Below are 27,910 nucleotides of genomic sequence, written 5' to 3'. Positions count from 1 at the left end.
GGAAAACAGCTCACTTATATTTTAATCAAGTGAAAATTATTTAATACATTTTTTTATTAATTATTCCATTAATAATTTGTAAAATTATTAATTAAAATTTTAAGTATTTTTCAAACTAGTACAAAATCATTTCAAAAAAATTTTTCTTTTCCCAAGTAGTTACAGGAAGCATTTAAAAAAATGGTTCATAAAATAAAATTCACAGAGGGTCCTTGGGCTATACATTTCTGTCGAGTGTAACGCCTTTCATAATAATTATTTTGGAGGGGAGAAACTAAATATTAAAGAATAAATTAACTATTGTTCTTTTATTTGAAATTCCTGGTTATATTTTATATATATACAAAAAAAAAAATACATACATATATATACATATGTTTTAAAAATCCTGGTTATATGTATATGGTTATGAACATGACGTATAACTATGGGTTAAATATTAAAAAATTCAGAACTTACAAATTTATGTGAAATAATTATATAATTTTTAAAAATTGTGATTAAAAAAGAAGCAAACTTTAAGGATTATAGAAATTGATGTGTTCAGAATTCTTTTATACAAAGTATTTCATGTTAGAAAAAATTATTATACATAAATTTGATTAAAACTTTTAAAGTGCTTTAATATCATAAAAAAATTTTTGTTTAAATTAATATTAAACCATAAAGAAAAATAGTTTTAATGTGGTATAAAAGTTCAATAGCATATAAAATTTTATAAAAGATACATAATGTTTACCAGATTTTTATTAAAGATATTTTTTTTTTGCTTCGAGTTCTCTGAAATAATCTGCATATCTGTTTGTACTTAATTGTGGCTCCTATCCTCCACAACTACTCATTAAATTTACTACACATTTGAAGTAAGAAACTACTTCCGGATATCGTACATTATGCTACGTAAAATAGTATTATTTATAAATGTATATGTATATATGACTACACGTATTACTGATTGGTCTTCACGATTTTTTGCGTATTTTATGCGAAGGAAAATTCTAAACCATAATATATATACTTATATCTTAAAATATTATTTCAGTTTTATAAACTTTTGATCTAACATAAATTAATTTGAAAATTTGTCTATTAATGAGAATATAAGTATTTTAGAATGTTATTTTTTTATTACTTTATTATTTTTATATTTTATTTTTATTTTTATAAATTAGAAGACATAGCATCATAGTAATGCTTTTCCAAATTATTGAAGTACTCATCAAAATAAAATTTTCTTTTTTATTAGATTCTTGCGGTTTTAAGAATTTTGCTAATTTGTTTATCAATTAACATACTTAAAAAAAAATCTCTAAACAGATGTTTAAAATTAGATCTAATTATTACGTTGCTTGAGTTTGTTTAATTAGTAATAAATTTGTCGATAATAATTTATTTATTTATTTTAACTACACTGTTTCCTCCTTGCTCTTAATTTATTCATTTTAAAAATACATTTAAAAATTTTGTTTCTAACTAAAATATGGTTTGTATTTTAAACTTAATTAAAAATAAAATTGTTAAAACATTATATAACTACAAAAGGTATTAGAGCAAGTCAATATAATATGTCAATATAATGTTCTCTTCACTACACGGTAATAGGATTGTTACGATATTTACATATATTTTTAAGTCATCTCTAAATTATTTGATAAAAATAAATTTAGAGATGCATTTATTAAATAATTTTTTTAATAAGATTAAAATATAATTACTTGTATTTAATTTTAATTAATAGAAAGAAGAGTGTGACTTTTAGTATAGTTTTTTTGATAAACGTTCTATATAAAAACTTCGTTTGTTCCGGCTACTAAATATCTATTTTATATGAGTTATTATACAAATGATGATTTTAACTATTATATATTATTTAATATATGATATTAGTATCATATTTGTTTGTACAACAATTTTAGTTATACTAAAATTATTTATGTTCTCCCGACAAATTTCTTTGATTCTCAAAGTCACTGTAAGGAATTGGAAATTCAATTTTTTTAGTTTATTTATTTTTTATAATCAAACAAAATAATCAATTTTATAATCAATAATCAATCATTTATCATTTACAAAATGAATTAAGTCAAAACATCCAAAATATCGCACTGTGTATTGAATTAAACTAAAATAAAGTAAACAAACCCTTTCATTCCACTTATGCAAGCAATTAGTGCTCAATTCATCTCAAATATATAGAGTTTTTTTATTGTATGAGGTTTTAGTAATACAATTTAGTAGAAGTACAATTTGAAGAATAACTTGTATAAAGGAATATCTAGTTGAATGAATTTTCACATAAAAAATTACATTTGCTGATATGTCTACCGTCTACAAATACCAATACCGACTCTTCTAGATTCTGCTCTCGTTACACCGCCAACATTTTTATACTTTCGCTGTAAGCCATATAAAGTTTTCATAGTTTTATATAGCAATATGAAACTTTAACCAATTAAAATAACCTTTTAGGATTGAACGGAGATTATTCCCATCACTGACCTGGAGGATAGTGTGTTAAATTATATTCCAGTAAGTTAGTGTGAGATTCTTTAGACCCATTAAAATCACCCAGATGTCCGATAGTTTGTGCTCTCGGGATCACTGATTTGGTATTTTGTCAACAGGCTGTCCAGAGCAGAAGTTTTTTTTTTGTCGTCATTTTGTTAATTGACTACATTTTCTAGCTTATGGGTCTTAATTTATTGTTGTAGTTGTGTCAGATCTCAGTGCTTAAAGGTCTAGATTTATCTTAGTCAGAATACATGGATGTGGTATAAGGGAAAGAAACGAAGATGTAGGGTGTCACAAATCTCGTTACCAACTCAACCCCTTATAATCAAATATTTCTTAAAACAAACAGAAGTATTAAGAGAACTATAAAAACTTAAAACGTTACTATACAAAATTCACAAAAAATAATATAAAATTATATCACAAAAAAATGTCTATGGACAATCTATAGATTTAACTTGACAATATATATATTTTCTATATATCACAAAACTGCTCTAATATTGATTTGTTTTTAAATTAATTTAAACCAAATAGGAGTAAATAAAAATAAATAAAAAACTTTCTGATAAATTCATTAAAAATGATCCAATTATATAAAAAGTCTATATAGGAAATTATCTTGTAGTGATCTTAAGTATACTATATATGTATAAAGTGTATAAAGTACATATATAGTATACTATTATAGCGAATATATAACGTAAATATTAAACATTTTTATCAAGGGTTGACTTTTTATACTGCCATCTTTCGGATTTCCAATAGTTATTCTTGAAAGTTTAGAAAAAAGTAATCATTATTCACACCCATCATTGGATTGTGTAAATATTTCATATTTATTATGTGAATAATTGACAAAGATATACGATGTATTCTCTGGAATATCTAATTTAGTTGTTAACCATGAAAGAAAAGAAGATTTTATTGTAATTATTAATTAACATATAGTTATTTTTATTGCAGCCAATTAAATAAAAAAGTGTGTTTTTTAAAGCTCTGTAGCCCTTGATATAAGTATTTAATAAAAGTATCTATAGTAACAGGTTCTACTAATATTAATTGATAAGATGCTTCTTATATCATCTGCCTTCTGAACTGTGGTATTCTGACACCACATAAACATGTAATTTGAATAAAATAATATTAATAATGCATTACAATAACTGCAGTCTTCCTAATGTCTCTTAATATTACATGATAAATAAATAATTTGCATAAACAAATTAAATGACCAACAATTAAAGTTCTTTTTTTGAATTCTTGCAGTTCAACAAAAATAATGTTTAAATTATTAACAATTAAATTATTGCTCTACCTTGCGATAAATCAACTAAAAGGCATCGGTAAGCTGTGATTAGTCTTAAGATTTATCTCCATACACCTAAAATGTTTTCAAATTTCGATTTAGATGGACGAGTAGCTATAGTTGTAAGCGAAATAGAACAACCAAGAGATGAAATCAACAATGTTCTTTTCGAAGATCCCATATTTGCACCTAAGCCCAAAGTGAATCCATGTACTTAAAACATTTCAAATATTTAAATTTTTTTAGTACATTATAGTAATTTAATTTATTTCTATTTTTAAGTTTATGAGAAAGAACGAAATGCCTTAATAGCAGAGGAGCAGTCCATAAGTTCTGGTGGCAATATGAAGCTCAGTGAAAAGGAGCAACAAGTTAATGATATATTTATGCGTTTAAAGTTGTTAGAACTATCTGAAAATTTTGAAAGGCCCGACCATAATACACCTGGTATGCATTTTTTCAAAGCCAAACCTCTTATAGATCGCAGCAAAGTATTTCAATTTATTAGAGAGATGCCTAAGGGTGCCATACTGCATGTTCATAATACCGCTTCTGTTAGCTCTAATTGGGTTATCAAAAACCTAAGTTATATGGGAGGAATGAAGAAGTGTGTTAATACGAATGGAATTACTATTTTGACATTTCGTGAAAATATGGGGAAACACAAATGTCGAACAAGATACGAAAATTTGGATGTGGAACGACAAAGAATGAATAGTAGTGTACGATATGATAAAGTGTTGGAACAAAAAATTAATTTACATACTGAATCACCGGAATGTAAGTATGTAATTAATGAAATATTTAATTTTTTAAAAAATATGAATAGAAAAATATATTAAATATATGTATTATAGGGATAAAATTTGTTAAATTGACTTAAAGTTAAATAGAAATATTTTACATTATATGTAACATTCAAAAATATATATAAATAATGTAACATATTTGTATTTAACTTTGTCAATTTAACAAATTTTAAATTGACTTTAATTTTAATTTTTAAATTTTTTAATTAACATTTTTTTTTAAATTTTTATTTTTATATATATATATATGGTGGATTTATTTTTTTATACGGTGGATTTATTAATTTTTTAAAAATATAGATGAAAAATTCTTTAAATTTTTAATTAAAAGGGATATAAATTCAGTTCTAAAGCGTTAAATATTATTAATACATATATAAAGATTTATTAGTGAAAAGACGTTTCTATATCTTACTACCTAACAGAGATACAAACACTTTATATGATAGAATCTATGATATAATATAAGGTTTAGTGTTAGACTTTAATTTTATAAAATTTACTCTATGTTTATAAAAACTATTTCTTTTTTCAATTAATTTTCAATAATAAAGTAAAGTTTAAAATTCATAATCGTTGAATATTGACCCTTTAGTAGTATTGCATATTTATTGCTAGTACCATTCTTATAGTATTAGTTGATCAGTGATACTATAGAAGTGTTGGGTTTTGATAAGTTTTCGAGCTGGTTGTAGGGTCAGATCATTATTTATCATTACTCTGTAGGTGAATTTTGGTTTTTACCAAAGATATTTAGTATGATACTTAATATGAAGCAAACTTTCTTCAATTAATTTAAAGCCACTTTCATATTTATTTAAACTCATCGCTTATAGTTGAGTACAATACAGACGAAAAAGTTTGGACGAAGTTTCAAAATATGTTTGACACATTGGGAGATGCAATAAAATTCGAACCCGCTTTTCGAGCATTCCATTGGCGGATGTTGGAAGAGATGTACCAGGATAATATAATGTATGCTGAAATCCGCATGCGTTTTAAAAAGGTATAAAACTAGAGAACTAATAGTGTAGATATTATATTTTAAGTAATTTAAGACTTATGATGCGAATGGAAATGATAAAAAGCCCGATGAAACAATTCAAATTCTAATAAGCATTGTTGAAGACTTCAAAAAATTACATCCTGATTTTCTTGGTATCAAAATTATATACTCGACACATCGTGGTGCGGAAAAAGAAAGTATACGAAATGAATTCGAAGTGTTTAAGCGAATGCAGTAAGTTTATATTAATTATTTTATTTAATTATTATCTATTATATAATTATTACTCTTTTAGTGAAGCGTATCCTCATTTTATTGTTGGTTTTGACTTGGTTGGTCAAGAAGATAAAGGTAAAGCTTTGCATACTTTCTCAACCATTTTACAAGACGTACCGAAAACTGCGAAATTTTTCTTTCATGCTGGGGAAACAAGTACGTCTGTATATATACTGTTATTAATATCTATTAATAAATTTTTAATTTACAGATTGGTATGGTAGTTCCATTGATTTGAATTTAGTGGATGCAATTTTATTAAATACCACACGTATTGGTCATGGTTTTGCACTAATTAAACATCCTGTGCTAATGAAGACGGTGAAAGAACGTGGTATTGGTATAGAAGTGACTCCTATCTCAAATCAAGTATTGGATTTAATTTGGGATTTGCGAAACCATCCAGCAGGTTATTTCTTAGCTGATGATATGCCAATAGTTATTTCTAATGACGATCCAGGTTTTTGGAATGCTAAAGGCCTTAGTTATGATTTTTATTATGCAATTATGAGTTTGGCACCTAATTATTCTGGTCTGAAAACTTTAAAGTCTTTAGTTTGGAATTCTTTAAAGTATTCAGCATTGAATGATGTAGAATTAACTGACGCAATTGATATGTTGGAACAATCCTGGGATGAATTTTTAAACCGCGTTTTAATGGGACTTGTTGTTGATCTTTTTTAAAGAATTTATTAACATTATATACTAAATACATTCTTTAAGCTACTATATAATTATCTACGTTTTTATTTCCTTATGTCTAATATTTTTTTTTGTCAAAATGTATTTCTTGTTGTTACTGTGTTCAGAGATTTTTATATATATTTTGCTATATAAATTAAATATGAGAACAAACGTCGTAATCTCAATGCTTTCTATTCAAATAGAATAACATATATTAACAAAGTGCTCTAGTATAAATTTTCATGTCTTCTTCACCCTAACTTTTTTAAATCCATGTATTTACCATATATTTAGTTATAATTAATTATTATAAAGGCAGTATCGCCATTTCAATTTGATCACATTAAACTCTGTTGTATAGTGACTGTTTTATAGCATATACATTATTTTATGATATTACATAGCCCTTCAAACATTTGCCTTGTTTTGTTTAGTTTTAATCTTGAAACCTGTCTTCAAAGTGTTTTAATTATTGGCGCTTGCAATATATTCCTTTATTGAGTTCTATTCAAGCTGGGTTATCGTTAGAATGGTTTTTTACTGCGTAAATAAAATTAATAGTTGTAAGCTTTTAAAGTCTCCATAACATCAATAATCGATAATATCAACTAATTAATGTGTAAATTATTCATAGTACTTTTATTTATCATCAGTAAAAGCTAATTGAAAACCTCTTTAGTAGAACCCCATAATACACATATTATTTCTTTCTTGCTTGAAGTATTATATCCACATTATTTGACAATTTAGCTAAAGCCTACTCACTAGTTTTTCACAAACATTTCGAAGAATGGTTTAACTTACTGGTTTCTCACAATCATTTCGAAGATAGAACTTTGTAGTAGATCTATTTTTTGACTTAGATTAGTAAATGTATAGTTCATATTCGTAAAGTAAGTAGTTGATGATATAGTTGATAATTGTAAATTATTTACGATTATAATATTATGATTTGCAAATTATTTATAAATTTTATATATTGAACAATAATAATTATTTCATAAACAATGTTCGGTGAAATGAACAAAATTAAGCAGATATTTAAGCATAACTTAAGTTAGGTTGGTGTGGCTGATTTGTGCTTAATAATGGCCCGTTCTAGTACCACGGTAGCAAGCTTAATATTATTAAAAAAATAATAATATTTCAACTAGATTTTAATATCCTATATAACACTTTATTAAATATAAGAAATTTATAAGTTATATAAAATACACTTTAATTTTCAAATATAGTTAAAAATTATTGACCGAGTATCCACTAGCTTTACGTACATACGTACATAAGTATATTTTAGTCTATTGCGATGCATGTTTTTTAATGAAGTTCTGACAGCTCTCCGATATTTGGGCGTATGCGCATCTAAAACTTTGTAAGCCAGTCGACTAAAAATATGTATTTTGTAATTTAAATTAAAACAAAAATTTTCTTCGACTTACAAAGTAAGGATCATGTATTATTTTATCTTCATCACGACCAAGATACGAACCTAGCAATTCAATTTTGGTAGTGCATTTGGCACCAGCTGCGATAGCTATAGCATTTAATTCGTGCATATTGCTCTCATCCATTCCAAATATATAATCGAATAAATAGAAATCATCAATTTTTATCTATTTTAAAAATATGTTATTAAAACATTTTTAAATATTTTATAAAAAAAAACTTTAAATTTATAGATTAGAACACGCTTAACTCAATATACGGTACCATTTTGTAAATATTGGAAATAATTGATTATGCAAGTTATACGGATTTAAAATTTAAGAAAATATGAACATATATATTGTATAATTATAGTTAAATCGGTTCCAATTATATACATAACGTTTTTGTCTCATACGTTACTAAGTATTTCATCACAAAATTTTTGTAGTCAGTATTTTAAATAAAATTCTACCTCTCGTCCTATATGAGCTGTAGTAAGTCCATTTTCGGATAATATTTTTATACAGCGTTCTTCCGGCGCATAACCAACGTTCCATGCTCTTAAACCGGCACTGTCTGCTTCCCAGTCTAAATTGCGCTCTTTTATGTAATGATTCATAACACTTTCAGCCATTGGTGAGCGACATGTATTTCCTTAAATTATATTAACATATTTCTTACAATTATAATATTAGACGTATTTAACATAATAACACTCACCAATGCACACGAATAATAATTTCATTTTAGCCCAAGTCAATATTTACTCGTATACCATACTCACCCAACAGATGGTAAAATGACAAATGAATTTTGACAATAATTTTTTTTGATTTATTTTAAATAATCACTCTAACAACTTTGTTAAAATAAATTTTCTGTAACATTAAAATAGTAATTAAATAAAATTAAAGTTTATTAGCAACAGCATCTTTTAGGAAAGCATCACAGGCAACGACACATTGTTGATAGGCCTTTTCAAAACCAGCATCTCCTCTTTGCTACAAAAACAAATATGATTGGCTTTTATTTTTATCAATAATTTTTATTTTCTTACATAATATGGGTCTTCAATGATACGATCAGATTTTTCAAGACCAAAATTACCAAGCATAAGTAATTTAGCTTTGGAGCCCGCAGGTGCGCGACTTTCCAAATCGCTCATATTTTCATCATCCATTCCAAAAATGTAATCAAATTCATTAAAATCTTTGGAAGTTATTTGTCGTGCTTTATTTTTATATGGTAGCCCATGCTTTTTCATAGTACTAAGTGCACGCTGATCTGGTGAGTTTCCAACATGCCACCCACCAATTGCCGCACTATCAACCTTCCATTCGTTCGACAGACCGGCTTTGGAAATTGTGTCCACCATAACAGCCTCCGCAATAGGTGAACGGCATATGTTGCCTAATTATAGTATGATTATTAATTATTTTTATATTTTTTTGTAGTCTGAAATTCACCTAAACATATCATTAATATTTGTTTAACCATTTGTAACTTAAATTATTTGTTGATTATTTTATACTTAATATGACCTTAAGTGAGAAAACTAACTGTCAAACAATGTTTTTTTATTTCATTTTCATATGTGACAGGGTTGCATTATGCTTTGTTTAGTGCTTACGTTTGGTATAAACTGTAACTGTTATACATTCGACCACAATTGAGTAATATGAAATATATATAAAACAAATTATTATAAAATATAATTATAAGATACAAATTACAAATTAAAATTAATTTTTAATTAAAATAAAATTCTCATTCATTTACAGTATTAAATTTCATATGTTGCGTTTTAAATTTATATATATTTAAATAATTATATTAATTCTAGCTGGTTTTTAACTGGTATAATTATCGCAAATGTGCTTTCTTTTAAATTGAATATATCATATAAATTTATAAATAAATTAACTTTTGCCTATAATTCCCACAAAAGAATGTTATAATTCAAACGACAATAAATTTACAATTAAATAAGTATCATTGAAAAGAAAATATCCAGACAAATGGCTATATAATAAAATATAATAAATACAGTATAAAATAAAATATAATATGTAACACAATTATTTTAATATAGATACAAATAGTGAACTTATTTATTTTAAATATAAGAGGATACAGGGTGCAACACAAATCTTTATTAGCAATCTTAACTATAAGCCTAATTTAAAAATACTTTTGGAAATAAACTAATTTTATTCTTAGTAAATTTGAAATAAATTAATTTTAAAGTAAATATTTTAATTTACATTAAAATATTCAACAATTTTAAGTTGTTTTTCTTTTTTTTCGTAGGATTATATTTATTGTATTTAAACTGAATTGTTTCTATTTCAACTTCTGTTAAAAGTCATATAGAATGTTTATATGACTTTTAACTGGAATTAAATTAATATATCTGATTGCTCAATTTTTTTTATTCATCTTACAATAAATCTAGTTAAGAAAGGAATTTCGTAGCTCGACAGGTTATGAAATATTAGTTCTTACTATTCTAATTTAGAATAATTATTCATACCAAGATTTTTAAATGATTCTTAGTCTAATTAATGTTGACTGGTTGTGTTCTTACTTATTATTATTTCCGAGTTAGTGCATCTGGACACTTTCACTCCATTTAATGCATAAAGAATATGAGAAGAATACTATTACGTGTTCTCAATCATTTTACTCATCTTTCCTAGAACCCTTGAAATCAAAATAATTCTTTATTTCATTAAGGATGACAGATTTGTTTTTTTTTACTTCTTATTACTAGCTTATTACTAGGTATTTGGCCAAATAAATAAGGAATATGAAAATAATACTATTATTTGGTCTGTTTTCTTACATAATATGGGTCTTCAATGATACGATCAGATTTATCAAGATCACAATTACCAAGCATAAGTAATTTAGTTTTGGAGGATTCTTAATTTCAATAAGGATGACAGATTTGCTTTCTTTTACTCCTACTTACTAGTTTTTTTTTAAATTAGGTATATGATAATAATACTGTTATCTGTATTTTCAATCTTTCTACTAAATTACCCCAGAATTCTCAAAATCAAAACGATTCTTAATTTCATTAAGGTTGATAGATTTCCTTTCTTTTATTACTTGATAGTGATTCTTAATTTCATTGAGGTTGAAAGCTTTTCTTTATTTCGCTTTTAGGAAAGAAAGAATAAACAATACAAATTTTTTAAGATCTTCTTGGGTCTAAACTACTTGAGAACCATGGATACACTTTATTCTATTTCATTTGTCTATTTAGTGGGTAGAGAATATATAATTATTATTCTTTCCTTTTGTGGTGTATTTATAATGTATTTATCGTTATTAATGCAATGTATTTGTGTATTATGCTTTGGGTAAAGAAATCGCTCTTAGTAAGGGCATAGGGTGGAAGTAGAGAATATAAGGAGATTGTTATTACATCTTAAAAGTTATTATTCTCTTTAAGTAACTAGCAGTCCATAGTTTATATTAAAAATGCAATTTTTACATTTAAAAAAATTGAAAAAAAGACCACATGAATATTTTTCTCTTCCTAAGCAATATGTCCTTTAATGTCATGCAATTCTTAAATGTCATCGCAGCGAAAAGTGCCAAAGACTCATCATTAAAAAATTTTTGTATTACAAAAGACAATAGCACACCTTTAATTTGTGAAGTGCAAAAGAGCAATCACAAATATTTGCACCGGCAAGCCTTTGCACTGACGTCCTCAACAGAAACGTATGCATCCACTGAACCGTGCAGTACCAGTACCAGTACCAGTCCCAGTGCCAGTGTAAGTGGCAATGCGAATGCCAGTGCCTGATCCAATACCAATACCAATGGCAATTGCAATTGTTTGTCTTGCACTTATCGTCTCTTTGTAGTGCTTGTATCTTTTGTTGGCAAAAGTTTTTATCTGTACTTCACTTCGTTGCCTTCACTTTCATTAAAACTGATTTGAACTTGTTTGTTTGTTTGTTTACGTTTGTTTAGCAAACCTGGCACTGAACACACTAGATTTGTCCTTAGCGGTGCTCCGTTGTCGAAATCTGTAGCTAAGAAATGTGGAATTAAAAAATTCTTCGCCAAGGAAAATATGCTTGAGTGGGAGAGGAGAAAACAATGAAGATTTTGAGAAATTTATACGCAACTGAAAATTTTCAAAAGTATTGTATCTTCAATTTTCTGCCAACTGAATTTGAGGGTTCACTTCAAAACGACATAAGATAAATTTCCAAGAATTCTGTCTGATGTGAGGGTAAGTTTGCTATACTAGACGGAGGGCGTTACTATAGCTTTGAAGTTGTGAAATTTTAATAATAAAGTAGTTTTTATTATTATTAGTTTATTAAGTTCAGTATGATTCTACGGAAACAAAGTTTAAGGTCAGGCAAATTGTAGTTCCCTTGAGAACATTAATTAAACACGCGAATTGTTTTTTAAATGAATGGATTTTTTTTTGAAATTTACTAAAATTATATTTATTAAATTCAAAGAAAAACACTTTGTTAATATTTATTTTATATTCTCAAACTATTGTCCATTATTTTGTATAAGTATATATACAAAATATATGCTTATACATATACATATATAAGTATATATGTCTGAATTCCGCCGTCTGACATGTTAAAATTGTCAATCAAGTTTTATAAAAGCCCCTAATAATATCCTTTTCATGTGTAATTTCAGTTTTTGATAATTAATTAATGAAAGTACCATTAAATTTTGTAATGCAGTTGAAAATCCTTTTGTGCCAATATTTTCGAATGAGATTTACATACAAATTTTCCATTTTAATTACGTTAACCTTTATGACAACAGGAATAAACGCAGATTCAGCCATTCCTACCCGCTATAGGACCTCTTGCATGACGTTGTGAATCGGAGTTGCGCACTTTAATACAACTTCAGCTGTCATAATAAAAACGTACCTGTATTCATTGTCCTCGCTATCCTTCTGCGGACAATAATTGCTTCCAACTGATATGATAAACTTTTCCATTTATTTTTATTTCCTTACGTTTTCCATATGCAAAAAATGCCAAGTTGAGTTTTTTTTTAATGAGTTTTACAAGTTGCGGAGTTGAAATCTGTGAAAAACCAAAGTGCGAGGTGGAGTTCACGTGGATTACCGGGTATAAAATAATTACAGTGGCCAAAGAGACCACATAGTATAAGTTATGACTATGGAACGTAGTACGTTGAATGCGAAAAGCAGAATAAGGAAAACTTTATAAAATGAGGTTTAAATTTTTAATGGAAAATTCGAATTGCATTTTTGTTGAGATAAAATTTAAATATTTGAGATATTTTTTCATTTACTATACATAATTTGATACCATAGTGACCACTGAATTGGAAATTTTCATAGGCGCGCATGGACTGCAACATTTTAAATTTCTTTAATGGATTACCTTTGCAGCTATCTAAGACCTCATGGAACTCGTGAAAATTCTTGAAAATGATAATGTTAATTTTTAAATTTTGATGAAAGCTGTAAAAAAGTATTTTCACAAAATGCAGAGCTGCTTTTGTTAGTAGTGAATATGACATATTTTAAAAAAATATTTCAAATAAAATATGACGCTAATTATTTAATTTTGCAAGAAGCTGTTAAAAATTCAATTTAAAAATGCAAATTTACTTTTAACAGTAGTGAATAGACTATTAGTTAGAAACGAATCCTCCTCAAAATGAATCTTCCTCAATTTGCGAAGAAACCCGTTTTGAATTCTTTGTAATTGTGGGTAGAAGATGCTCGAATTAGAACTAGTCAGAATAATTTATAAGGGCTAGAGTCTAGCCAATGTTGATACTGGAGATATCGCTAAAAGGGGTATTAAAGAAGGCGGCTTCCAAAAACGTAATCCTAGTTTTGGCCAGGCTTGAAAATAGACACAACAGGTGTTCTGGTATCATTTTTTCGAGGAATAGACTATATTTTAAAACAATATTTTAATTGAAAGCAAATGAGCAATCTTAATTAGATTATTATTGGCGAAATTAATTATCTGCAATTAGAAATATTTAACTATAAGATTTGTGTTCATAAAACCCATCTAACATACTTCTTAAAATTATGCTATAAGAATCAATAACTTTTAATAGACTACTGTCATGCATAATTACACAGTGTCTAAGACCACTAACAATCAGGAAAATGTCATTATTTTAATAACGCACAAATAAAGAGGTTACAAATAAGCATAAACCTTATACTACGATTAAGCTTCATCAAGGAAGTTAACATGCACGGGTGCCTAGTAGGGAATTGGAATCATAACTATATCTTCAACGACAAAAATTTACTCTCTTCAAATCACTCATAGACAGTTATTCAGTAGACAGTTGGAATGCGGAGATCTATATAGAATAACTCAATTTCCTTTTTACACATCACTGATCCTACATGTATGGAAAATGTGGAAAAAACTTGACAAAATAGGATTGATTCTTATTCTAAAACATACAACGCAAGTTTGATCAAATCTTCATATTTTAGGTACGATGATCGCGAAAATCCCTTCTCCAAATCAATTCATTTGTGATAAATATTCCGATTTAAATGCCACAAGAGATTAAATGGGGGGCTTTATTGACAGACAATGAATTATGAAGAAATGTTTGATCTCACAAATTTCTCTGCATTCTCCTGCATATAACTAAAGATATATCATTAAAGTCGATAAGTCTCTCAATACTGAAAGACTCTCAAAACGAATAAATTGCACCGGTATCAATTGAAGTTACATGTTTGGAATTATCATTCTTCTAATAGAATAGCGAGGTTCATTCAACTTCTGCTGTTCTTTGGGTTACAGAAAAATCTTGAATACTAGAACTTTCTTTCTTTTGAAATTTGATCTTTCAAGATAATTTGTAATAGTCATTTGTCTGAATTCATTTCGATTTTCGTATAGTATTTTTTTGCTAAGAACTTTTAAAACAAAAAATTTCTTAAAAATGTGTTAAGTATTATTTGGAATAAAATAGCTTAAAAAGATATCTCCAGTAGAACAGAGTTGAGCTTACTACTAAGTCACCGGTGGATAAAATTAAAAGCTATGTTATTATCTCATTAAGATGGGTCTGTCATAACGTCTACAGTGACAGAACACCAATAGCTCTTGGAAGGGTATAAATATTATAGTCATATACCTATTTTGTCTCATTGACAGACTTTTATATGGACTGGAAGTTTAATACTGGTCGCATATTGAGATTTCTGTAATTATACTAGTAGAAAAAAGTATGTTATTAGGAAATTCTCAATAAGACACATTTTGGCCTTCATTGAGAAGTTGTATATTATCATTGGTAGTATGTAGCAACAGATTTCCATACCGCGATATTCATAAGACAACGTGGCTAAGAGCTTTATCGCTTTTGCAGCGATAAAGCTGAATTACTGCATATCAGCGATGATATAATTCAGAATGAATGAAGATGCTCCAAACAAAAAGGTATTTAAAGCAGTTATTGGAGGAAGAAGGCGTAGAGATAGACTATACTTCCTGTGGAGTAATAAAGTTAACAGTACACTAACTGGAATTGATGTACGAGACTGTAGAAGGCGCGCACGCAGCAGAGGCCCCTGAAGAGACATGTTGCGTCAGGCCGAAACCCGGTAAAGGGTTGTTATGGCCAAATAAGTAAGTAAGTAAACATTGAAAAGTTGTATGTTTCTGCTGAAAAGTCGTCTGTTAACTTAGAATTAGATCTTCCTTAGTATTTAAGTCACCTTTTTTACTAAGTATCTAAATAAAAATAAAATTCTTCATTTGAAGATCGGATCTCTGTTATTTAATATTTTATACTATTTCAAAAAAAGATACATATTTCCTTATCAATATAGTATAGACAAGAATTTATATTTTTCCTGTCCTCAATAAATAATTTTTTTATAAATCATATCAAAATTGATCAAAACTATTAGGCTTGAGTAAATGTTACTCGTCATGAAGCACATTGTATCTATACACTTTAAGAGCATAAAATTGTGTAAAATTGTAAATAAATTTCAGTTTTTTCAAGATCTTCACTTCGAAGCTTGTAATTTTTTAAAAATCTTAAGTAAATGTCACATTACGTTTTGCATAAATTACTTGAATGACAATTGTTGAGTACATCAACATTTGTCAATTCTTCATTTTAAATGTCGTAACGATAAAAAGTATCTTTAAAGTATGAAATTTACATACATAAGAGTGGATTTGTCTACACCTTTTTTTCACAGTGCGAAATATTCATATAAGAAAAAAATAGTATAATTTTTCATTTGCAATGCAGAAATGTCGCTGTTGAAATTTTGAATTTGCATATAGTAGATTTGTAGTCTGTTTTTGTTGGACTGCCTGTCTATCTGTCTATCTGTCGTTCTGTGTATAAACAAACACTTATTAATAATTAAACAAAACGTCCTCATATGCATTTGACGTTCCACAGCAAAACTGAGTACGAATGGGTTAAATAGGTTGACAGTCGAGGCTATAGTTGCAGTGCATTTGCTTCATAAACGAAATCTAACAAATGAATATAGGTATATACCTTCGGAGTAAGATTTTCAAGATTTTATTTAAATGAAATGAATTCAGGGAGGCAAACATCTCTAGGGTTCGTCTGTTGCTTTAACAGTTAGATAATAGTAAATATTTATTTAACTTTAACATCTGAGTCGAGTTAAAGTTAAGTTTAATTAAAAATAATGAGTCGTTTTATTACTACGTATGCTTGGTAGTTAGAAATACTAGTAGATTACGTTAATTGTAGTCATATATCCTTTTATGTTAAGCGCTTAAGATAATAACAAGTGTCATAAACGAAGGGATGAATGTAATAAGTGAAGAAGAGAAACTGATCAGTTTTTTTTATTACTCAAATAGTTAAGGACGTTTTATGGTGTGGAGATGGAATGTTTTTCACCTTCAAACTGATCATTGTCGGAATGGTGTGCTGACTCCTTAACATAATAAGTTTTAATATACGGACTAAACCAGTCGCTTTTCAGAAAGTCTTATTCCTACAGGAATCGCTTTCGCACTAACTCGAGAAGGGTCTTTTTTCGGTTGGTCTTACAAGCCATGCTTGTAAGACCAACCTCCACTCTTTCACCGCATTATTTTTGTGAATCTTATTAAGCATAGAGGTTGTACTTTATCGCAATTAACTAGCAATTTGTTTTATTACGTATTATTCAATTTTCACTTATAAGTTGGTCTGCAAAAATATTTTGCTCCTAGAGTCAGTACTCCAGCAGACCATCACGATAGACTGTAACAACATACTGAATAAGAACTTATAGACCAAGCATATGTAATATTGAAAGAATGATTATCCTGTGGATACCTTTGAACACTAAAATAAATTAAAATAATAATAAAAATTTAATCATTTAAAGAAATATCTAAAGTGCTTAACAAGGCCTGAGTTATTTTGGAGTGTGTTAACGTTGTATTATCATAAAATATTGGAATCACTTTCTCCAAAGCCAAGAACTTAGCTATTCGAATTACCTACATATTTCAAATATCTACCTATTCTAAATATCTTCCTATATCAAATACTTGCCCGTTTTATTTATTCTTGGATTACCCACAAATGTCATATTTACACATCTGATATGTATATGATATATATTATGTGTCCATATATAAAAACAGAACCATCTTAAATGCTGGGTATAAATTTTCAATTTTTATGAAATAAAATATTTTGAGAGCTTAAAAGCATTAACGTTTGAAGTCAATCTTTTTAAGAATACCAAATCGCTTCCGTCTTCCGAATTCAGGCGCGTTAAAATAAAATAAATTCATATAAAGAAAGTGCTTATAACCATTACGAACCAAAACGACAAACTTTAATATTTTTAATAAAAAAAATTATTATGGATCTTGCGCAGTAAATAGAATTCGAAATTTAAAAAAGGAAAAAATCAAAAGAGTATTTTGCCGGCAAAACAATAACACCTTATGTTGCTGATTATTAGCCGGCATGTTGCTATACATGCTGCTGGGCAAGAATTATTGATAAGCCAAGTGAACTGCATGAAGCAGATGAATTTGTTTATAAACACTTTCTGCATGAAAAAAAAAACAATCATATTATTTTTAATAAAAAAAATTAAATAATAATTATGTGAAAATCGAATAAGAAATATTAAAAACAATTAATAAAGAAATATGTTAAAAATCAGGAAATCCTAAGAGAATCTTCTGGGCTCATCGATAAATGTTACATATTTTATATAAATTAGCATGTTTAAGAGTCAATATACCTATAGGTACAATAAGGGTATAGGAGAGTGGAAATATTGCGATGACTTATATTTTTGTTCTGGATCATTTACTTTTTTAATTCAAGATTTTGTAAGAGACACTTTTAGATACCCGGTTAGTTAATAATTAAACAAATTTGACATGTGGGAGAGCCTTATGACTCTAAATAGGAAATATATTACAGAGATATACACTTTTTTTAATATTTATAAAGATATTTATTTTTTTTTCTAGCATTTGCTTTCACTTAAAATAAAATCATAACTTTCATGTTTATTGAAACTAAAATAATATTAAAACTATTAACATAATATTAAATTTACATTCGATCTATGAATGGATTTTATTGCTATTTAATAACTAATCTAAATCCAGATGATTTATGATCTTAACTTTAAACTAGCATCAAGATTCTACTACTTAGATTTAGGCTGAAAGTAGTCTCTCTTATTTAGTATAATTGAAGTATTAGTTAATCATTCTTATGATTAACTAATACTTAATTAATCATTCTTTCGTTAATCATTCTTATTCTTGTTTTTTTCTTTCCTTTTCTTTCCTTTTTTCTTCTTTTTCTTCTTTTTTTTGTGAAATTGTTAGTCATCTCTAACTCTTACTGTATTTATTATTTTATTATAAGGAGATCATTTATCTCAAATTTTTCGAAGACAGAGTAATATATAGATAAAATTAAAATTTGTAATAGGAATTTAAACCCTATCTGATAACAATAATTTGTTTAGATGATAGCACATAATAATATTTTTCATTAAGTAATCAGATAATAATCAACCTTCCCTCTTTCCTGAACTATGACTTTAACTCAAAAGTATTACATTGACATTGTGCAATGTAATTTTTTTTTTAGAGTTAGTTACTCTAACCGATGGCTTGATCATGTCGAGAGAATGGATGCAGAATACTTTTCGCTTTAGCGAAAAAGGTATTTGAAGTGGTAGTTGGAGGAGAAAAGGATAGAGGTAGACCGAATCTCCAGTGCTGTGATCAAGTTAAGGGAGCACGAACTGGACTTGATGTAAGAGACTGAAGAAGGTGCGCACGTAGCAGAGGCGTCTGAAGGGATATGCTGTGACAGGCCGAAACCTGGTAACGGGTTATTGTGGCAAAATAAGTAACTAAGCACTACAATGTGTTACTAAAGACCTTTTAAGTGTGATTTGTTGCCTCTTTTGTGCATATAGGTTGTTCTTACAATTTTATTTTTTCTTGTTTTGTTATTGAACGAAGTTCTCTATACCTTTGGTAAAAAACCCAATAAATATTATCCAGCACGTAATCATCTGATTTGGATCTTTACGAATTTATTCTTTCTGAAATTAAAACCAACGATTTGAGAAAATTGTTTCAAGACAATTGTAGTATAATACAAAATAAATATAAAATATTTCTAAAAAAGATTGAAGCTCATGTCTTAAGCAGGGTAGGAAAATTATATAAAAGATTAAGTCACTCGATAATATAATTAATGATTGACCGAATGGGTCTTCGGTATATAAGGTAAAATAATAAACATAATTATTTATAATAATGATTTTAAGTAATTCATAATTATTTCGGTTTATTTAATATTTTTTACATAGCATGAGTAATAAAATAAAGTATTTTATATTTTTAAAAAATTTCTTTTTGCTTTGTAATCTCTTTATAACGTTAAGAGAGGTCTTCAGACAGTTTTCTTTCCGTGTGTTCTTCAAAGAGGTAATAGCTTTTTAACATTTTTGATATGAAAAACATTATTATCTTTTATTTTAAATGATTATTATGTAAAATTTAAGTCTGTCATTAGGAGATTCACTTCATTTTTTTAAAATAATTTAAATTCATTTAAATTTGAATGAGTTTTTAATATTTCTAATTCACAAATTCCAATATGGTTTTTTCAAATACTTTATTTTTCTAATCACTAAAACCACTTCTAATCAAAATCTAGAATTAAATTTTAATTAAAAAAAAAATAGAGTAGCTCTCCACAGAATCTTATTTGACAGAATACATAGTAAATTTCTATTAAATAATAACAAAAAAAATATAATATCAAAATCTACAAGATTATCTTTTCTTTAAACCACGATCAGGTTTACTAATTATTTATCTTAATAATGTTTATTTAAAATATTATTACACTTGACATAAAATTGTTGTTATTACTAGTAAAAATGTAAAATACCAAATTATTTATTAAAAGTTAATTAATTTCTATATTAAATTTTTTAAAAATATCTCTTTACTAAAAAGTGGAGCAAAATATTAGCTTTAAACGTAAATATTGCCATAAATATAATTGCATTAATTAAAGAAATATAGGTCGTTTGTATACTCATAACTGCGACAACTGTAATATACTTATACATCACATTAAGCGATTTAATTAATATAAATCACTCTAATGACTTATTTCTTCTGTCTGTAAGTCTAACAGCGATTTTAACATAACTGCAAATGTTGCTAGCAACATGCTGTTAAACTTTGTAATGTGGCTAAACAAATGCACTTCTTGATGTTAGTAGGATTGCAATTGTATATGTGCTTGTTTGTAATATTGTGTATGTATTCGCACATCTACAAGTGACTGCTTTAATGTGCATGTTAAAAATCTATCTTATGGATTGAAATATTTGTTAACAGCGTGCATACAACGCGTTTGTAACGTATGGGAAACAAGTTTTAAAAGTAGTTTTCTATGAGACGGCGTTGTTGATGGATGTGTTTGGTTTGAGTGCTCGCCGCGTTATACTGTAAAATTAAGTAAAAATTTAAACGTGTACAGATTTAAGTTAATATAAAAAACTAATAAGTAACTAAACTTAATAATACTTTATTATTTACTTTAAATAAACTTGAAAGAGATTATAAAATGAATAAATAATTGTTTATAAAGTTTTTATTTGTTAATAACAAATGAAATAGTTTAATAATGCGTATGATTAAATATTATTTATAAATAACAAAAAATTAAATCTAAATAAAATAGAAATATATTTTATTATGTTTTTGTTTAAGTAAAAACCAATTTTAACGTATATTTTTTAAATTGAAAAGTGATTTTTCTCTTAACAAGTCTACCATTTATGAGTTTAAAGCACTATCCGCAGTGACTGTGGTTTTGTTAGTGTATGTGTATCTAAACAAGTTTATAAGCAAGCGGCCAAGTTAAACTACGTCCAGTGTATACATTACATTGGAATTTAATTTCACTATGAAGTGAAAAATAATATTATTTGTAAAATTAAATTACATGGGAAGAAAATCTGTTTACTAAACATAAATGAAAGAAAAAAAAATATGTTCTAGGAGTGCAATATATAAAACCAGGCAATATAGTTTTTAAATTAAAACGAAAATTTCTTTAATATATAATCAAATAAGATTTATGTTGAATTTTTGGATTACTCATCGCCCGCATATGCAGCAGCAGCATCAATTTCCATAGAATTTAAAAGAGTGAGTTTCGCATAAAATCAAATTTTTATAAACCAAAAATGTATTTTAAAACCAGTATAGAGCAGTAGTCTTGTCCATATAACGTGAAGATACTTTCAAAACAACTCAACAGAAATCCGAATTGGATTTATACGTTTAAGCGAAATTTATGTACATGCATACGAGTGCATACATATATATTTGCATGCTTCATTTGGTACAAGTAATTAAAATAAGTTTTCTAGTTTTATACTTGTTCATTTCAATTTTTTTCCTTTTTTTCGATTCCAAACAACTTCTGAACAACAAATTTATTAGAAGAATTCGTAAGTCGATTCTAAGAAAACTCCACACTTGCATTTGTTTTCTTTTTTTTTGTGCTGTAGCGTTGCATTCAATGTTTTCTCACTTGCAGTGGTAATTTCTTGCGAGTGCAGGTAGGAACAGGTAAGAACCTTTCTGGCACAGTAATATGCCATTAACCTCAAATAAAAATAGAAAACGTTCAATTGTTGGGAATATCCTTGCCACTACCTACCCTCTTTCCAATATGCATCTCTTTCACATGGTTACAGAATAATACTTACCCTATGAAAACACCATTAATAAAAGAAATAAAAATAAAATAACCAACAGAGTTCACACATTTGTTATGCTCAAAATTATCACAAATTTGTTTGAAATTCATAGGGAAAGTATATATGCATATAAGGATGCATTTCAGATACTCATTGATATTTTCTAAAAATCTTTTGAAAAATAATTGCTTTCAAATTTTTTGTTTATCGACTTCTTATTGTTATGCTGAAATACTATCAGATTCTGTTATAGTTTTAAGTTAATTCAAGAGGTTAAACCTAGTCTTCAACTCTATTGTTTATGGCGCCACTATGTATGGTAAAGATTTCAACACCAACGTTTAAATTATGACTTAAAAAAATCATATTTACCTTTTTTGTTACAAATCTATTTTAATTCAAAAAAAAAAAAAATTATGCAAATTTCTTACTATTTTTCAAATTTATGTTTAATTTTTATATATTGTATTCTCTGAGTTTTTTTTTTTGTTATTTTCATAGGGGCGTAGGTGTTGCTGTTGATATCATTAATGGGCATTTAAATGTGTTGATAAAATAGTTTCATTGAACCATTTAACTTATGAATAGGTATATACAAAAATTTGAAAATAGGTTGGTTATTTTATATATGCTTATAAGAAAAATAAATAATATTTATTGAGACATGTTAATTGATGCTGTGAGGGTTGTGGGTTTCATTATTACAGAGCATTATGTAATTATAGTGTTTATGCTAAAAGGCTATAAACGTAAATAGTTCGGTTTTTGCTTAAAAGTAGGTGGAACTGAAGTTATTGTCTGATTATGTTTCAGGACATCACAAACCAATGGAGTTACTATATTCATATTTGATTGTTCGACTAAAGACATCTAAGCGAGATGTCCAGTCTAACAAGAGAGATTGCTATCTAAAAAAATTGTAACGGCTATCTAGTAAGCAAAATTATATGTACCATATGTGGACATTTGATAAAAGTAGTATTATTATTTAAATTTAAAGTTAGTTGCTAACAAATCCCTGTAAAGGTTTATATTACAACCGTCATAAATTAATGTTTTGTATACTACCTAACTACATAAAACATAATTCAATATGTGTGAATCACTGATCTATACGTCCTCATTTACTAATAATTTCTGTACTCTTACACTTATTAGAAAACGTTGGCCTAAGGGCAATGTGTTTTCAAATAAGTACCACAATATTTACAAATTTCTTTCAATTTTGACGTGACTATATTTTCCAAAGAAATCAACTATTTTTACGACTAGTGGATTATTGTAGTACTCTCCGTACAGAAATTCCACATGATAATAAATATTGCGATGAAATAATTTCTTCTTCTAGCTTTCGTTAACTCCTCGTTAACGGAGCAAAGAGTCTCAGAGTACATTGCGATAACGAATATGAAAGATTTCGAAAATTAGTGAACTACAACAATTAAATTATAATTAAACAATTAAATTAAATTATATTTAATTATTAGTAAATAATTTTTTTGAGACTTATTATACGTAACTTCATAACAGTATATTGTGACAAAAGTAATATTATACGTAAAGGGTATTTTTAGTACAACTTTTTTTGTACTAATATCATATTTTTAAAACATAAATACAATAATCAAATAATTTATTCTTTATAATTTATTATACCTACATATATCACTAATAATCAAATACCAAATATTATTATAAACAAATTTTCTACATTTTGTATTATCTAAAAGTAATAATAGGGTCCAGTTATATTAATACTTTTAAGATTTGACTACGTTTACAACTTATTTTTAGGAGTGTTTTCCCCATGATTAAACCAGTAAATCACTTCTGTACTGCTTAAGGGTATTATGAATCATATTATTCATTTACAATAATAATTATTAAAATAATGTCACTAAAGTTGTAATGATAAACGTGAAGAATTAGCCGTATTTATTAAATTTATAAAAAAAAATGTAAAATTTGAATTCCTGTAGCCGTATATGTTCTATTAGTTTTCCATCTAATTGTATATTAATATGAATCTCTTTCATTATGCTTTATATATTCCTATATATATTTAATAACGTATTATAAAAAATTTTATAGCATCTATTTTAATCCCTGTTTTATATGTGGATACCTTTTAATGAGACAAGTCAGAATAAATTGAAACACTTTAAGAAATATGTAAGCAATAAATATATTCCCGTAACACACCATGAATACAAATTAAATATTAAAATAATATAACCTAAACTGTAATAATTAATTACATATATCTTTGTTCAATTAAACTTAATGAGAATTAAAAAATTTTTTTTTTTTTAAATGAAACGTTTTTGCATTTATGAATGCACTGCATATGTTTTATATATTTTGTTTCCATATAACTGTATATGTATTCTCATAACTCTTTCGAGATTCTTTGTATCTTATTATTTATATTTAATTATATATTTAAAAAAATCGTATCTTCAAATTTTCGTATACACTAGCATATCGGTATTTTAATCTCAATAAATATTATATATATATATTAAAAAACGAATGTATTTTATAAGACAGTACATTTTATAAGGATAAGTTAGTGTAGAGTAAAACATATTATTAAGATAAGAAACGACTGCACACAAAGTAACTACCTGAATCTGTACATTATAGTATGAAGAGTTTGTTTTCAGTTTATCTTCTCTTATTTCTACACATATTTGTTGTAATTTGTTTCTTTAGTAATTCCAGTTTTTGTTCTGGTTCGTAGCACACTTTATAGGAATCCTTAAAATAATAAATGCACAAAAATAGCATAAGATATAAAAACAAAAATGAATGAAAATATTAAAAATTTATATTTATAATTGAATAGCCTTGCTTTCAAAGTAACTTTTTGCTTTTCAACAATTTTGCATTTACTTTTTGTTTATTAATTTTTTAAAGTGTATTTCCACTTTGGAGTTAAGTTGCAGTTTACCTAATTAGTAGCACTAAAAACCACCTTTAGTCGAGAGGAGTTTTTTGAGTTTTATATTTTTTATAACCCCATAATAAAGGATAAATAAAAATTTATTATTTATTCTATATTTTATCAGAAATTTGTACAAAAAATTAAAAAAAATATTGGATAATAGGCGTTACATTTTAAATAATATAAGGTTTAAATTATTTTCATGGTCTCTGCAGTAGCAGTTTTTATTTTTTGTTAGGAGTATGGTTGTATAAACTAAGAACATTAAATATATTCATTCATAAAATTTTTTAAAATTGTTTAAAAAGTGAACTGAGGAACTGAGCAATATGTTATTTATGAGTTAAAGCTAAACAATTGATAGAAATGTATTTATTTAAGCTTCACCTCCAACCAGCCTGTCTAGGTCTATCAATGTAGACATTGTTGTATTTGGTAATTGGTTTATTCAGAGTTTTGCGTATTTATTGGCTCCAGAGAATATCCAATATCAATATGTAAGCTTGAGCAACAGAAGAAATGCATATTCGCAAATGGGACTGGAAAAGGCCACTTTCAGAAGATCAAATTGCAGTAATGCATGACAAGCACTGAGGTTGAAGCTGCAAGGTGCTAGACGAGCCTGTGAAGCGGGCCCTGATATGAAGCAGTACAGTGAAACGCGAATTAAAAAATGTAAACTATTTCATTCCTATTATTTCCATTCTCATCTCTTGACCTCGCTTCTTACCAAGGAGGAAGGAGGTACAGGAAGAGTTCTTTGGAATTTTAATGGGGCGTCTATCATCTTATTATCTTAATACGAATGTTTAAAACACCATGGTGTTGAGTTAACAAGGTAGTTAATTACGTAAAAAAATTCTGGATATCCCATAAGCGTTGGATCTGATAACAGAGGCTTTATGTTTCACCCAGAAAGATTGAATCACATACGTATCAATCATTGGGTTTAATCCTTATATTACTTATATCGATAACATATTTGAGGAAAGGATATTTTAGAGTGAATAAGCGCCAACTGTCAAGTGCTGGATAATGACCGCACTTTTATGTTAAATTTTTGGCCAATAGTTCTGACATTAGTGTTTTAATTGAATTTAAAGATGTTGTGATTCTTATACTTGTTGAATATTTACTATAATTATTCTGAACATTTTGCTTTTTCTATACTGAGAACATTTGTTAATTGAAAAATTAGTGGTTCGTACAAGTGGATACTAGCTAAGACTAGCATAGATCTGTTCATCTCTACGTAGATTTTATGTCACTTTGATAGTCTTCAACTGGTTTTATCTTCACAAGTCTTCACATAATAGATAGAATATGCCTGACAAACAGTAGGATTAAATATTTTGGAGAATGTTTTTGCCATCCTGCTTCTTCAATACTGATTACTTTCAGAAATATTAAGGATCTGAATATCAGTGACTAACAGTCACAATTTCAAAATTTCGATTCCACATATCGCTTATGAGGAAACAGCGTACATTGATACATTATTCTGCGATTGTTTTAGTACGTGTGTATATATGTTCGCTCTATAGATTTTAAATCTTACCAATTTATTAATTGATTATATTTTGATCTCATCGTATGACGAGAAATCTATCTCGAATAGAAAAGAGCGGTTATGGTGAGGAAATTTTCTAATCCAAGAGAAGTTTATTTGATCAAGCACATTCTTGAACTGACTACACAGCTATTTCGGATATTGTCAAGTATCTATCCTAAGTGGTCTCTGGAAAAATTCGTTAATTTAATTAACTGTGTCCATATCAAATAAAATTTTAAGAAAATTTAATTAAAATAAGCTAATAACTAATTGCATCTAATGAAATGTAGGAGTTCTTAAAAAATAATCAATATGAATTTTGTACTAGGATATCTGCTAAGTGAAATCCGAAGTAAAGACCACATAAAAAAAATTAAAAAAAAAAATTAAAAAATAAAATTAAAAAAAATTGTTTGTTTAATTACCGAAAACACAGACTCGTATGTGAACTGCAAATAAACAATTTCCTTTATTTTATACTTTTCCGCCAAATGCTTTACATCCACAACGATTTTCACCAAAACTGTTACTAAAATTTTCCTGTTTGTTTGGATGTGCGTTGTTGTTGTTTTTGGTGCTCGTATTTGTTTCTATAAAAATATTTTTTTTTATTTCTTTTTCTTATTTTATCGCTCAAGATAACATGATTCCTGCAGCTTAGTGCCTTCCTTTCTGCACTCAAGCATTGAGAGTATAAATACGAATACCTGTATTTAACATTGGCAGCATAATTTTTTTATTACTATTTTTATCTTGTAGATGCGTTTGCTATACTCGTAATCTGTGCAAACGTATCTACTATACGTTGCGGCTGCAAGAGTTCTTAAATTTCATCTTAAGGTTTCAGCTTGAGATATCTAAACATATAAGGGTATATACACGGATATATATTTATTTACATAAATACTATATATATTTGTATAGATATATTTATTTTTGTTTTACGTATAAAATGTCTGTTGTTTACATGTTGCCCCCGCCATAAAAGCCAGTTTCTTTCATTATTATTTTTTTTTGTTTTTGTTTTTTTTGTATTATTATTTGCTGGCCTTTTATCAATGTGTGTTCAACATGACAATCATCAGCGCTTAACCA

General features: G+C 27.2%; 3 protein-coding genes across 3 annotated transcripts; 1 reads left to right on the top strand and 2 right to left on the bottom strand.

Moving 5' to 3' along the window:
* The first annotated feature begins 3,786 nt into the window (after window positions 1-3,786).
* LOC119684026 (adenosine deaminase 2-like) lies at window positions 3,787-6,645 on the top strand. Its single transcript, XM_038097958.1, has 7 exons — window positions 3,787-3,857; window positions 3,923-4,030; window positions 4,103-4,600; window positions 5,466-5,635; window positions 5,688-5,869; window positions 5,931-6,067; window positions 6,123-6,645. Exons 1-7 carry the CDS (start codon window positions 3,794-3,796, stop codon window positions 6,593-6,595), a joined length of 1,632 nt encoding a protein of 543 aa, XP_037953886.1. The 5' UTR covers window positions 3,787-3,793; the 3' UTR covers window positions 6,596-6,645.
* A 1,123-nt stretch (window positions 6,646-7,768) lies between these two features.
* On the bottom strand, window positions 7,769-8,867 carry LOC119684025 (low molecular weight phosphotyrosine protein phosphatase 1). Its single transcript, XM_038097957.1, has 4 exons — window positions 8,744-8,867; window positions 8,496-8,677; window positions 8,035-8,208; window positions 7,769-7,980 (listed from the first exon to the last, which is right to left on the bottom strand). The coding sequence occupies exons 1-4, from the start codon at window positions 8,766-8,768 to the stop codon at window positions 7,894-7,896; spliced, it is 468 nt and encodes a 155-aa protein (XP_037953885.1). The 5' UTR covers window positions 8,769-8,867; the 3' UTR covers window positions 7,769-7,893.
* Window positions 8,868-8,875: 8 nt separating this feature from the next.
* LOC119684024 (low molecular weight phosphotyrosine protein phosphatase 1-like) lies at window positions 8,876-9,583 on the bottom strand. The gene is made up of 3 exons (XM_038097956.1): window positions 9,490-9,583; window positions 9,081-9,433; window positions 8,876-9,024 (listed from the first exon to the last, which is right to left on the bottom strand). Exons 1-3 carry the CDS (start codon window positions 9,518-9,520, stop codon window positions 8,932-8,934), a joined length of 477 nt encoding a protein of 158 aa, XP_037953884.1. The 5' UTR covers window positions 9,521-9,583; the 3' UTR covers window positions 8,876-8,931.
* Window positions 9,584-27,910: the final 18,327 nt, after the last annotated feature.

The sequence above is a fragment of the Teleopsis dalmanni genome, chromosome 2 (genome assembly GCF_002237135.1).
Source record: "Teleopsis dalmanni isolate 2A chromosome 2, ASM223713v2, whole genome shotgun sequence".
In the NCBI taxonomy this organism is placed as follows: Eukaryota; Metazoa; Arthropoda; class Insecta; order Diptera; family Diopsidae; genus Teleopsis; species Teleopsis dalmanni.
The sequence above is the reverse complement of the archived record's forward strand: the minus strand, read 5'-3'. Positions and strand labels throughout refer to the sequence as shown.